Source organism: Pongo pygmaeus, chromosome 4 (genome assembly GCF_028885625.2).
Source record: "Pongo pygmaeus isolate AG05252 chromosome 4, NHGRI_mPonPyg2-v2.0_pri, whole genome shotgun sequence".
In the NCBI taxonomy this organism is placed as follows: domain Eukaryota; kingdom Metazoa; phylum Chordata; class Mammalia; order Primates; family Hominidae; genus Pongo; species Pongo pygmaeus.
In genome coordinates, this window is record NC_072377.2 from 132,009,625 (window position 1) to 132,024,804 (window position 15,180).

The following is a 15,180-nucleotide window of genomic DNA, read 5'->3' on the forward strand; positions in this document are numbered from 1 at the left end:
CTACAGACTGAATTCATGAGTACTGAGCCATTGCTCCCAGGGGAGATATGATGGTTAGGTTCCTGTGGGCCTCTGGTCACATTTTTGCCAACCTGTCAATACATAACTTTGTTTTATGCCTCTTTCTGTTTAAATACATTTTTATACACATACGTGCACATATTTTTGATTCATTAATATTGAACTCTCACAGTCAACAGTACTATAACTCATGCTTGAATGCAGCTTATTTAACACACTCGTTTTCTCAGTAAGGTGCATCATAGTCTTCTTGTGCTTAGGAACACTACAGCGCTCCAGCACTACACTTGGGGGCCATTTGAAAACAGCAGTTAACATCAACAAACACAAAGATGCAAAACAGAGGTGCTAAATAGACCCCAAAAAGGATACCTGTTTACATTATGTCAGCTGAAAGAAGAAGACAGGGCACTGCCTTGTTCAACCTCAGCTAGGAGTGTATGCATCAGGCAACTCAAATTTCTCATAGCTCTGTGCATGTTCGATTTTGAGATTATAAATAAATTTCATGTATAGTCAAATGCACAATTACGTGGAATCCACAAAAATAATAGGATCAGCTGTATTTATGTTTAAGGAGAAATGCATTTTCATATATGACATTCTGTTGTTTCATTTAAAGGAGCTTATAATAGCCTGCATTTATTGAGAACATCCCCTGAGCCATGCACATAGACCCTTTACCTGTATTCATTTGATGTGTGTAAAGCATTAGAATGAGGTAATTGACATAGCATATTTCATTGGGGAAAAAGTCCGTTGCATTAATTATAATTAGTCACTAAACAGAAACCCACACTGACACTAGATTATTTTTAATTCTACTAGGTAGTGCTACATAAGTTTGAGGTGTTCTTTGAGTTGTATTTAGTACTTTATTTAAATAGAATATGAAGCCCTTTTCTTTTACACATATACATACTCACATACCACAAAACCACTTTTCTATATTAGGGGCTATTAGGCAGTAGTTATACCCTATCTAAATGTAACGCATTATATATAATATGAATTAAATTACATGTTTTCTGCCTTTTCACTTTTCACAGTGGTCTGTCCTTACACACAGAGCAGAGCTGCCAAAAGCACATGCGCTTTGAAATGCTTCTTTTCTCTAGTAGGTTTCTCTTGAATTTGAGCCCTAGTGTACGTGGCCAATAAGAGTTTCTTTGGTGGTAGGTGTTTGGGCTTAATAAAATTTAGCAAAGCTGACTAACGGCTGTAGGGTTTGAATTTAATCTAGAAATGAAAAAAAAAATACAGCAAATGGGTAAAATAAGTATGTATACATGATAATTGTACATTAAACTAGTTATATATATATATATAAGATAAACCGTAAGCATTCATATGGGCGATTTTTACTTGAAAGACTGGAACAAGTCACGTACTTAGATTGAGAATGTATTTGAAGATTTCCCAAGAGGTTTTGCAAGTTGGAAAGAGTTTATAGGTCTGAGAAGGAAGACTTTTTCAAGATTTAGTTGCAGAGAGTAAACTGAAGAAAATCCTAAGTAGAAACAGATTATTAGACAAAATGGTGAGTATATTTCACTGACATTAGAGACTAAAACAAGGGTTGTCTGTAAATTGTGAAGTATTGTATAAATGTGATATGGAAGTTGGCAACCTTATTTGATGGAAATTATTGTAGTTGCATTTATCTTTTTATAATAGCATTTGACAGATTATTTTTGCTGCTGATTTTTATCTTTCAAATTTACACATGTGAATTCTTTTTCCACAATTTTCAGTACAAGCTCAAAACTAAAATTCATTGAAACTAATATATAAGAAAGTGATTTGTAAATTTGTCTGCTTTTTATCTTTTTTCAGAAACAGTAGAGGGAGCTAATGAGAAGAAAAATAATGTAGAATCTTAGAGTATAAAATGGTAACCTGTTTTTGTTCTCCCCAATCAGATTTTATTTGAAGTAAATGGGTTTTCTGAACTAAACTTACGTTGCCTTTTAAAAATAGGAAATTATTTAAGGAAGTAAATCAGTTCAGCCAAAATTAAAGTTAGGAAGCTTCTAGAACTTTTATGCCAAGTATTAACTTTATTGAAAAGCCAGTTTTAGTTATGACTACTGTTTTATATAGTTTTATATTCAAAAAATATAATATCTATAAGCATTTATGAAAATACATAAAATTTTAACTATTCACTGAACGAAGGTGCTTAGTATAAGCTCTTAGAGTACAGTATTGTTCTTCAGTTCTGAAATGAATATTTTAATATGGTCTCTAAACTACCTAATTCTTGATCTCTTATATTGCTAAAAAAAATCTCCTTCTCAAAACATTGGTAGGGACTAATATTAAAATGTCTGTATTTGTAACTCCAAAAGAGGCCACATTTAATTAATGTAGTGGTCAGAGGAAAAAGAAAGGCCAGATATAACCCCATTTTCATTTTCTTATGGATTTTATAAACAAAAAAGAAATGTGTCTACCTAGCTTATTATCCTATTTCTGGCAGGAACTAATTAATTTTAATTAAAGATTTTGTGAATCCTGTGAAGTATAAAGCTCTGTGCTGTAGGATAGTGAAAAATGAACAAACTTAGTCTCTGTTCCCTGGAAGCATAAAATCTAGGAATATTTTGTTGTAGTGCATAGCTGAGATATCACCTTCAAAGAGTTAGGGGATGAATCTCTATACATCTTACTAATCCCTTAATAGTTTTTATGGAATTAATGTTTACTTAAGCTTTTTTAAAATCAAACTTTAGCCATAACTGCCTCCTGGGAGGAGTGAATTAGGCAAATTTGTAACATCCGGTATAAATAATTAAGTTCATCTTATCTGTTAACATTGCTTTCAAAATCAACAGCTGCCTCTTTAAGTGTTATTAGATTTGGTGATGCCATATTTACACTATTTGTATTCTTAACATTGACCACATAGGCCTTCAGAAGCCTTTATTTTTTTCTTTGTTCAGTTTTTTATGTGGTAAGTTCTTATTGAACACCTATTAAGTTAGGCACTGTGCTGGAAACTAGAGATGGAAGAGTGAGCAAAAATATACAATCTTGGTTTTATTGTACTTTAAATCCTATCATCTTCATCTTTACAAGCTAGTATCTTAAATTGTCTTACACGTTCTCATACAGTTGTCACTTTCTTTTTTATTTCGGTTGTCTGAAAAAAATTGAGTTTTCTCGAGATGTGTCCTAGCCTTCTTAATTTTCATTTGCATAAGAATTTACCATTTAATCTGATATTCTCTGTTTACCTCTACTATCCTTATAAAAATTATCCATGGCTATTTTTGTTCAGGCTTTTTATCTTGCGTTTTGAACACATGTTCGTCACATTGTTCATGGTCACCTTTTATGAAAGGATTCAGATAAAAGCAATAAACAGAAACCTTTTCCCTCAGTAATCCAGCTTTTAGTTTTCTATTACATATAAGCAGTTCATGTCTTTAATGGTAATTATTTTGTTGAATAAGCTGTGGTGTAATGTATACATTTGCAACTTTTTATTTTAAGTAACTAGTCATTTTGGTGCATGTATATTTAAAAGGAATCAGAAGAAAGAGAAAAATGTATTTATTATTGATATGATTGCCTACCTAAAAAATTCAAGAGAGAATTAACTGCAAAACTGCCAGAACTGATAAAAACTTTGTATGTAGTAAGATGGTCTCTTGCCAGATCAACATTAAAAAATACAGTTTTCTTAAATTATTTAACAGTAACAATCAATGAGAAAATGTAATATAAAAAGAATGCACAATAGCAACCAACATCATAATGCATATGGAATAATTTGGAAGGTGTACCCCAAACTGTTGATACTAAGGAAATGTAATTGTATTTTGTCATTTTTTACTCTCTATTTTTGTATTGTTTGAACGTTTACAGTGAGTATATATATGTGTTTGCATATAAATGTATGCATGTATTGTGTAATCATAAATTAGTATATTTAATATTTAATAATTTGAAATGGTTTCTAACCTCTGCCATTGTTTTTTAGGGTGCTCAGGAACGGATAGATAGCTTGCGTCGAACCGGGGTGATCCATGAAAAACAGACAGCTGTGTCAGTAGAAAACTTCATTGCAGAATTGCTGCCTGACAAGTAAGAAGTGTATTATGTTTCTCTTGGAAGCAAAATATAATTGGGTCTGGGAGTTGACACTGAATACTTAGCAAAAAGTGTCTCCTGTTTTATAACCAGAGAGAAAAGTATATTTTGATGCTGGCTATATCACTTAACTAGCTGTGTGTCCTGCATGGCTTAGCTGGCATTTCTATCCTTGTGTCTCTTTTAATTATAAAATGGAGATGATCATGCCTGCTTTCTGAGATCATGCTAATAATTAATAAAATGGCACTAAGTGTAAGATGATAGATTTGGTGTGGATATAACTGACCATGAGTAGCAAACACAATTATTCACATAGTTATTCAAAGTCGTGGAATGTATGGGCAAGAAGGCCTGATGGCATTCTCCAGGTTTGAGTTTCTAGTGAGCAGTATCTCTCTTGTACTCATAATAGTTTAGAAAAACCTCCAGACAGCATAGTTTATCATTGTTTTTCAGGTGGCTTTTTATGGGAAAAATTTTTAATTTGCTTAATTGATTTATATTAAAATAACTTCCCTTTGTTGAAATCTACCTTCTTTTGTAATTGCATTATGGTTTTATTGTTTTTATTTTTTATTCGTTTGTTCGGTGTTGAATAACAATGGGCATAGCATTTTGTGGCTTCTAATATGCAAAATATATCCTCCAACTTTGAGGCATATTATAGGCCAGTGGGAGAGAAGATATATATATAGTACACAGATGAGCAGTTTTAAGTAATTGTATAAAAGGAAACATAATTTTTTGCTGACAGAAAATATATAAAATTTCAGTGGAGGTAACTCTGTGGAGATAGTGTCAGGTGAAATTCACGAATAATTAGGGCTTGAACTGGATTTTGAAGAAGAGGTGAAACTTGGCCAAATGGAACAAAGGAGATAGGATGTTCTGGGTGGAGAAAAAGTTTGAAGGTAATTGAAATGTATTCTTGGGTCAGTGATTATATCAACTTGGCTGAAGGTTTGTTGGATGGGAAATCAAGAGGTGACATGGGGACAAATTGTGAAGAGCTCTGAATTCTAGGTTGATAAGTTTCAACTTTCTATGTAAGCATTGAGAAACCATCCAGTGATTGTTGTGTCATTTTTTTCTATTAACCTGTTACTGTTCATTTAATAATTAACATTAGAAATTACAATATGCCTTTTTGATATAATAAAAATTATAACTTGTGATAATACTAGTACTACTTTTAATACTATTCACTCCCTTTTCACCTTTTGCGGTATCATTGTTAAGTATTTTAATTCTGCATATATTTTAAGCTCTTAAGACATAACTAGTAATGTTCTTTGCAGTCAGTATTTGTTTGTTTATTCTCTGAATTCTTTCCTGCATTTCTGTTTTTCTGTCTGGGGTCATTTTTCTTCAAAAGGAAGCCTAAAGTACTTCCTTTGATAATACATTGTAGTTCAGAGCTGTTCACTACCAATTCTCTCAGCTTTTGTTTATCTGAAAGTGCTTTAATTCACCTTTATTTTTGCTGGATGTAGAAGTCTAAGTTGGCAGTTTCTTTTCTTTCAGCACTTTAAAAATGTCATGGTACTGTTTTCTGGCTTCTGTCATTTCTGTTAAAAAGTCATCTCTCCATCTTGTGTATTGTCTCTGTGAAGATAATATGTTGTTTTCTCTGGCTGCTTTTAGGATTTTCTGTGTCGTTTTATTTTTTGCAGTTTTAGTATGGTATGATTATATGTATTTGCTTGCTTGCTTGCTCTCATAATTATTTTTTGTGGATTCGCTGAGCTTCTTGATTCTGTGGATTAATATCTTCAGTTTTGGAAATTCTTTACAATTTATGTCTTCAAAACTTGCGTCTGGCCCATTTCTCTCCCTTCTCTTTGTAGGACCTTAATAACATGCCCATTCACCTTTGACAGTGTCTCACATTGTCAGGTTTTTTCCCCCACTCTTGTTTTCCTCTCTGTTCTTTAGTTTTGACATTTTCTATTCACCTGTCTTCAGGTTCACTAATCCTGCCTTCTGCTGTGTCCAGCCTGTTGTTAAACTCTTACACAGAGTTCTTACCTTTTAAAATATAGGTTCAATTTATCTCTTTTGAATGCCTGTATCTTAAAATGTGGTTGAACTATCTTTACCTCTCTTTTCTTGAATATATGAACCATAGTTACTTTTAAATCCTCATCTACTGATTCCAATATCAGGGTCACTTGTGGTCTGTGTTAGTCTCCTTTTTCCTTTTGGTTTGAATATATGGCGCTGTCTCTCTGAATGCATAGTAATCTTTGAAAACCATTGTTCAGAAAACAAAACTCTAGAGTCTTTAAGTGATTTTGAGAAGGTTCATCCTTTCCTCTGTAATAATAAACACAATTGTAGGGGTGTGAGGAAGGGGAGGGTAATGTAGTGTACTTCAGTCACAGTCTGAGCTGAGTCAAGGCTAGGTCGGTGTTCTAAAGTATATTCACTGGCATCATAGAAAAAACTTTCCTCATACCTTCAGTAACACTTTTTAGGATGTCCACACCTGAAAGCTTGGTTAGTATGTTATTCACCATAGACATTATTGTCTGCAAATTATGCAAAATAAAGCAAAATAAAATCTGGCTAAGCTTGACTTATGGAGGCTTCACAAATACATTATCTTGATTGAGAAAGTTGTTGTAGTAAAATATAAAATGTCTGTTAGTCTGCCAAATAAAATAAATGTCATTATTTAATGTTTTTAATTTTAAACAGTTTTAGGATATGAACACTATAGACATTATGAAGTGCCATTTTAGTATTCAGCAAAGTTACTTATGTTACTGTATATTTTACTTTGTTGTTTTTTTGAATGTGTAAATAAAAGTCTCCTAATCCATTTTATATTTCATTGCATTTTATTAGATTTACATTAAAAAATAGGCATTAAACATTTTCCTGCTTCATATCCTTTTATTGTTTAAATTCATGTTTTGAGGGTATCTGGTTGTTTGATGATTTGGGTTAGCTAAAATTTGGGTGGTACTACAGTTGTTTTCACTAAAGTCATTTTTAAAATTTATCATTTTGTATAATATATCAGTCTCTTTAAATGAAGAGAAGTTTCCTGGGTTTCATGAGGCTGTTTTCAAAGACTGACTCATTGTGAATAATTCAGAAATTGTGATTAGAAGGATTTATTATTAATGAAGAGAGTATTGTTATTGTTTCCTCTGAGTGAGCTTATTTTTTAGTAGTAACTTAGTTGAGTACATATTTATGATAGAGTTTGTATTATAAAATTTCCCATATTTTAGCAAGTGACAATTGAAAAATATTTCTCATTATAAGCTGTTTGCATATTCAATGTATGTAAATTTACCTGTTGCATATTTGAGTACCCTTACTTTGATTATTCTCCCTTCCCATGGAAAGGAAGCTTTCCATGGTAAGTATTTTTAAATTATTTTTTCTTTGTGGTTATTGTCTGTTTTTTCCTCTTAGAATTAATACAGAGTAATTTTATCTGTTGTTTTTATGAATTGCCCTTTTGCAAGTTGGTAAGAAAAAGATTTCTGTTTTGAAATCTGTTCTATCTGAATAATAGTACTTGTTTTTTCTTTTTGTCTGTTCATGATAAGTTTTATTTGGCATATAAAGCATTTGAAACTCGTAATTCTGTTGCAGATGGTTTGACATTGGTTGTTTGGTGGTTGAAGATCCTGTCCATGGCATTCATCTAGAAACATTTACACAAGCCACACCAGTGCCTTTGGAATTTGTACAGCAGGTTGGTTTTCTCCTTTGCTTTTTCATTATGCTCCAGAGAAACTTACAATATTGTTTTCAGAATAAAAATTTGTGTTCGATTTTTTGTTAGAAATATGTTCTTGATTTTGTTTCAGTCATTTTTCTTTTAGTATTTTTCTTTGCTTTTTAATTTCCTGATCCATGTTGTTTTAGTACCTTCCTCCTTTTGTTTTCCAGGTGTCTTTGAAAGGTAATACATTGCATGGTTAATCATTATTTCTCTCATTTTTTTCTTTGTTTTTACTCTGAGTTCCGGAAAAGATTTACCTTTTCTAGTTGTTTTATGTCCACCTTTCGTTTGCTTTCCCTTTTATCTCACATTTCATTTCCACTGTTATCTCCATTTCCCTTTTCCTTGATTTGATTGTCCTCCTCTTCATCTTAGTGAGGTCAACATTAGAAACCTTATAGGCACGTGTCTTTAGGTTTTTGGCTGAAAAATGGACCTAATAGTGTACCTATCCACACAGTTTCCAGGAGAATGTAAGTATAAATGATAATCCTTATTCTTTTTTTTTTTTGGTATGTTTTCTCTAATCCTTTCATGAACAAAATGGAATATAAATATATACTTGCATTGGAGTCTCTGTGCTCTTATGTGGTATTCTATTGACTTTTTTCTGTCAATTTTTGTTACAGTTGTACTTTGTACATTGTTAAATATCATTTCAAAACTGCCTTTCAAACTTATTTGGGACCTGAAGGCATTTGAGAATCTAAGAAAACTATTGGGCTCTCTCCCAAGAAAAATGTGTGTATGTGTACTTTCATAGAACTTTGGCATATGTGTTCACAAAATCCCTAAAAGTAACCTCTGGCCTACTTATTACAGTTTAGAAAGGGGGCTAAGAATTGATGCTTGGAATTTGAAATTTTACTGAAACTTTTATTTATACCATAATTTCTTTTCATAAGTTCAAGAAAACCTTTTTATAGGTGTTAACATTACACTCATTTCAATATGAAGGTGATTAAAAGACTGTAAGTGAATACTATGCATACTGTTATGCCAATAAATTAGAAAAATTAGATGAAAGAGTGGATTTTCTAGGAAAATAGAAGTTTTGCCATAGTTAAGCGTATTAGGTTGAACCAAATGATGTTGTTGCCTTTGATAGTCAGAATAGTTATATATTGTCAGTTTCATATGATTCAGCTTAATTGAAGCATTAAAATGGAAGAACTTTATGTAACTAAAAAAAAAAAAAATCACTGAGTACCAATGGTGTTATAAGTGATTTCTACAAAATGTTCAGAGATGACTCTTGCTGTATGAGGTATCAAAAATAGAGGTAGAGAATTTTCCAGTTCATTCTGTGAGACTAGCCTCTTTTAACTTTAAATGAAATTATAGTCCAAAGAACTAAATGTCAAAACCATTGGTAAAATTAATAAATAAAATTCAGAAATGTATTAGAAGAACATTGTATCCTGACCATGAAAGATTTGTCCCAAGAACAGCAGAATGGTTCAACAATAGTAAATTTATGTAATTCAGTGCATGAACATCTGCATTGAAAGGAGAAAAAAGATTTTGATAAGAGTTGAAGGTATTTGCTAAAAATAATCATAGTAATAGCTCTTAGTATTAGACGGGTATGTGTGTACTACAAAATCAAAGCAAACGTCAGATCTAATAAATAAAACACTGAAAACGTTATAATTATGAGGATGCTCCTGTCACTGCCACTGTTAACATTGCTGTAGATCTGGGGTCAGCAAACAGTGGCTCACAGCCAAATCTGGCCTGTCATCTTTTTGTAATTAAGTTTATTGGAACACACACATGCCACTTTGCTTACTTACTGTTTATAGCTGCTTTTGTACTATAGCAGCAGAACTGAGTAGTTGCAACAGAGAATGTCTGGCCCACAAAGCTCTTTTCAGAAAAAGTTTGCTGACCCCTGTGTTAGATGTCTGACCATTGCAAAGGACAATTTTTATGTTGTTTTTAGGAATATATATTGGAAAGAAGTAGACATGAAAGAATGAAGTGGACTCGTGTGTACCAGTACCAAAAGATAGCTATTACATATTGCTGAGTAAAAGTCAAAAACAACACATCTAGTATGATCCCATTTACTAGCAGGCACGTGTATGTGTGTGCTTTAAAATTTTAATAAGAATAGGGAAAAAGGCCTGGAAAGATACACAGCAAACTGTTAATAGTGGTTAATTCTGAATAATGGTATTTAAAGGGTGTTACTTGCTTTTTACTTTGCTTTTTATTCTGTTTGTTTTATTTTGTGTCATTTGGTTTTAAAATTTAGAACATACAAAACTGTGTGCATTGAAATGTCTTCTTTTTATCCTCAGCTATTCAGCTCTCCTCCCTGTTTCTTTTTATTCATTCTGAAATGTTTTATGCTTTTTTATTGTTGGAATTTTTTAATTTAAGGGAATAGAAGTCAGCCCTTTAGGTAATTAGAATTATCAGTATATATTAGTAAAAATCTGGAAATAAATTTCATACAATTTATACTTGTTAAACTTAAATATAAATGATTCCCTACCCCCACAAAAAACCCCAGCTGTTCTGGATTTTTGCCAATAATATAGAATACCTTGTTTCTAAAAAGTGTGGTCCTTGGCCTAACATCATAAGCAGCACCTAGGAATTTGTTAAAATGCAGATTCTCGGGTCCTAACACAGGACTAGTGAATCAGGAGCTGCATTTTAACAAGATATTCAGGGGATTCATAGGCATGCCATAATTTGAGAAGCACAGTGTTACTGGTGTCTCCGAGGACCTTAGTAGTATATCTGCTGTTTCTCATCTTTGAAATATAGTGAAATACTGATACTGTAGTATACACATTGGAAGAGAGTACTTAGAGCAGGGGTTCCCAAGTGCTGGACTGTTTGCATCAGATTTATTTGGAAGCTATTTTACGTGTGTAATACTGTACTGTTTCTCTTGGAACCAGCTGTGGAGTTTCCAATTCAGTTATCTTGGTGTCTCAGTTATCTTAGTGGCACGTGAGAAACTGGATATTGTTGAAAAAAAAAAAAAAAAAAAGAAGAAAGAAGAGCTCCTCAGGTGATTGTAATACATGGCACATTTGGTAGTCATGTATAACTGTACAGATCCATTCTAGATGTGGCTATACTCCTCTGGACTATACCTAACACCCTAAAACAGAAAAACCACATCATTCTTGGATATCAAGCAATGAGTTTATTCTTCTCTCATTCCTTTGTAGATGAATAAATGATGTGAATAGGAGCAAATATGAGTTGGGTCAATTAGGAATGTTGCATCAGTGGTTGATGTTGTCCAGGACTGGATATTACTTGATACATACTAACATGTGAATCACATTTCCAGAGATAATTTCCATAATTGAGCAACTCTTTTCTGAATGGATTTAGGCCTTAATTTTCAGTTTTCCTCTTTCTGGTTGAAATTTTACTACTGTAAAAGATAACTTTAGCACTGATTTTATACCAATCTTACTATTAACCTGAAGTGACACTTACTTTAGAACTAGAACTCAAACCTTCCGACTGTTAGCCTCATTAATGGGGATATTTTTTAAAAAGTAGATGTGTGTGTAATGTTATATTGATTGTGTTCTAGCCTTGTAACTTGATATAGTTGGCAGCCTAGCTGTATTTCTCAGAGTTTGTCATAATCTATATTTAAAATAACATGAAACACTTTGAAATGTCACTTATAGCTAGTTCCAATGATATTTTTAAATGTATTATGAGTAATATCAATTTCATTTTTCCATAGGCTCAAAGTCTAACTCCCCAGGACTACAATCTGAGGTGGTCAGGCCTTTTGGTGACAGTGGGTGAAGTCCTGGAAAAGAGTTTACTGAATGTCAGCCGGACTGATTGGCACATGACATTTACTGGGATGTCTCGTCGGCAGATGATCTACAGTGCAGCCAGAGCAATAGCAGGCATGTATAAACAGCGCCTGCCACCCAGGACAGTGTGAGAGGAGACTTACCTAGGAGACTGAGACTTTCCTCCACTTTTAGCTTGATGTTAAAGAAGTGGTTGTACCTTCCTAAATCAAATAGTCTAAATGAATCCAGTAGTTTTTATCATTTTCCTGTAGGCTGCAATTTTTCTTTTTCTAGAAAGGCATTGTGTCATTCCAGGAGACAAAAAGAAACAAATCCTTTTTATAGTCATACCATTTCACCTATCATAGTACTCAAAAAAGAAAATATACAAATCTATTTATAGCACAATTTAATATACCAGATTTATAAGGTGGAAATTCATGTGCAGAGACATTTAACTTAATGCCATGTACTTGATTATTTTGTTCTTTAAAGAAGACATTATTAAAGAACATGTTCGTTGAATGTTTATAAAAGCATGATTTGCTTTGGCTTCATCTCTTTTCTGTCAGTCTTTGACTACTTTTGTACGTGCACACAATCTCAGGGCTGGTGCTGAGCAGCCTGCTCAACAGTCAGTATAAGACACCTACTTGTCGGGAGATGTTCCACATTTCTGTGCATGTTTTCAGTAATATGGGCCAAAATAATGGAATTGATCATTTTCTTTTTTGGCCATCACGTACACATATAATCTGGAAAATCATACCTTTTTCAATTTTAAGCATAACTTTTGGCATTTCCCAGATTTATACTATGAACATTGGGGTAATACATTTTATTTTTTCATTGCTATATGACAGCTAAGGGGCACATGATTCAAGTATATTTTAAATCAGAAGTATTCAAGTTATTTTTGTATAATACTGTTCAGTACTTCCAAGAATAAGCTCTGACAACAGCCATTGTTTCTGCTTCCACTCATATTCTCTACACATTGTAATAGAGAAATTTTTGAGAGGTGGTGACTTTATTGCTTGTGGGATATAGTATGTCTCTTCAATTAAGGTTACTTATTTGGTTTGCCTTAAGCATTACTTTTTTAACTTTGCGCCATTTGTTCTTTACTTTTTATGGATGTTTTCAAAGAAACTATTTTATATTCAATCTAGTTTATTTAGTCTATTGTATTTCTATTTAGTGGAAGCCTTTTCCCCTCAAATAATATATTTTATCATTTTTGGACTTAGATAAATCATAATTAAATAAATTTTTTTCTTAATACTGTTGAACTTTGTATATACAAGTTCAAATAACTTTTTCGAAGATAGTTTCTTATAAAAATGTAATTTAATTTTTTTACTCTTCTATACAGTTCTTTAGATGTAAAAGAGTTAGCACAATCTCTGGCAGTTTTATAAAAGCTGTTGAAGCTCTTGTCCTGCACTGTCTTTAGGTATCATAGGTATCAGGTTTGCTTTGTGTTAATGCCACTTCAAGTCATTATTTGGTTTCTGCTCTTTTTTTACCTGAGGATAAGAAGAATGAATATTAAATTTGAATATTAAATATATGTTACTTTCCAAGCACTGTATAATGACTGTTCAGTGAATATCAGACTTCCGTGTCATTAAAAGTCATGAGAGACAGCACAGAGAGGTTACAGGTTGCCTTGGTGTACTTTTGTCCAGGAGTAACAGGGACAGAATACTTTCCTTCCTTCAAGTACAAGAAGGCTTTCTCTACCATTTGCTTCTACACTTTATTTTAAAAGCTGTCCTTTTCTAGTAGTATTTTATCACGGCAATGGCATGATGACAAAAACAGTCTTTCATTACAGACTGAAGGGAAGCATATCCTTACTTAAAATAGTTCTGCTACTTTCCCTATTATAAGGAAATTTTTACAGATTCTAAAAATATCTTAATTTTTCTTTGATTTTTATTTTACCAAGTCACAAATGTCTTTTTGATGTTTTGAGAATTGTTCTCATAGAATCATAAATATTGACATTTCATTAGATGATTATTTTCCTAGAATCCCCAAAGAGCAGTGGCAGAGTTATTCCGTGGCTTGGTTGAAGCTAGAAATTTTCCTGCCCCTGGTGACCTGGTAAGCCTTCTGCTCGGAACAGTGTGAGTGGGTGAGGAAGTTGAGAGACGGTCAGATGGAAGAGAGAAATACATGAACTGGTCTGGCCTCTCTGTTTCGGTTTTTGGCCCAGAGTTTTTGAAAAGCAGCAGAGCATGACTGACTTCACATGCTCAGCTTTCTCAGCCTTTTGTTTATTTTGTTGTCGTTAGATTTCCCTGTTGTAAAAGGGGCAAGAAAAGTAACTCATCGTCTCTAACACACCATGGCAGCTTAGCCAGGTAGTCTTAGTGGTGGTGTTTAGGCATAAGATATGCTGATCATCAGTCTCAGACCACAGTTTCCTTCACTAATCATCCAGCTTGAGTGTTCTGTTCTCTTCCTGCCCATTTCCTTGAACCTCCTGCTCTAGCCTTGGCGGAGGGAGAGTACTATTTGCTTTTGTTCTCCCTCTGTCTTAGGAAAAGCCATCTTTAATACAGTTCTTCACCACTGCTGGGGTTGTTTTGTGATTTTTTTTTTCTTCCGAAGAACTCCTGGTTGTTATTGAATTTTGTATTTTAATCCAAATTATTGAATTTTATAAGCTTGTACACATAATATTTAATTAGTGTGACAGGAAACAAAGAATGCAGGAAAAAAATTTAATATCAATCTCAGTTGACAAGGTGTTCAGATTATTCAATTCGGGATCCTCCTTTTGTTAGGTTTTTGAGACAGCCCTAGACCTAAACTGTGTCACAGACTTCTGGCAGTGCTAGTAATTTCCTCTTAACGATTCTGTTGTTATTACTTTCTCATTCTTTGTTCCTCTTTCTTCTGAAGATTCATGAAGTTGAAAATTGAGGTGGATAAATACAGACAAAAAGATAGTGTGATAGTATAAGTATCTAAGAGTGCAGATGAAAGTGTGTTATATACATCCATTCAAAATTATGCAAGTTAGTCATTACTCAGGGTTAACTAAATTACTTTAATATGCTGTTGAATCTACTCTGTTCCTTGGCTAGAAAAAATTATAAACAGGACTTTGTAGTTTGGGAAGCCAAATTGATAATATTCTGTGTTCTAAAAGTTGGGCTATACATAAATTATTAAGAAATATGGATTTTTATTCCCAGGATATGGTGTTCATTTTATGATATTATGCAGGATGATGTATTGGGTAAAATCAGTTTTGTAAGTATGTAAATATGTCATAAATAAACAATGCTTTGACTTATTTCCAAAGTTGTATAGTGATTTTTTTTTAAATGCTAGTTTATATTGAAAGGACGCATATTTCTTTTTACGTAAATTTGTTACTGACTGCCAAGAATTCTTGTACAACAGCGACTTAACCACCATCTTTCTAGTGGAACTATAACATTCACATATACCAGAGTTGCTAACTTCAGGGTGCAAGAACTCAAAATATTTAGAGGAGAGGAT

General features: G+C 32.9%; 1 protein-coding gene across 3 annotated transcripts in view; it reads left to right on the forward strand.

Moving 5' to 3' along the window:
• PRRC1 (proline rich coiled-coil 1) overlaps positions 1 to 14,971 on the forward strand; it is a 32,465-nt gene extending 17,494 nt beyond the window's left edge. For 2 of the 3 annotated variants that reach the window (XM_054488599.2, XM_063665200.1), the window contains exons 7-9: positions 4,010 to 4,113; positions 7,735 to 7,837; positions 11,598 to 14,971. In XM_054488599.2, coding sequence (XP_054344574.1) covers positions 4,010 to 4,113; positions 7,735 to 7,837; positions 11,598 to 11,807 — 417 coding nt within the window. In that variant the 3' untranslated portion in view covers positions 11,808 to 14,971. The remainder of the gene's footprint in view (positions 1 to 4,009; positions 4,114 to 7,734; positions 7,838 to 11,597) is intronic. The other variant, XM_054488600.2, reaches the window with a different exon arrangement.
• Positions 14,972 to 15,180: the final 209 nt, after the last annotated feature.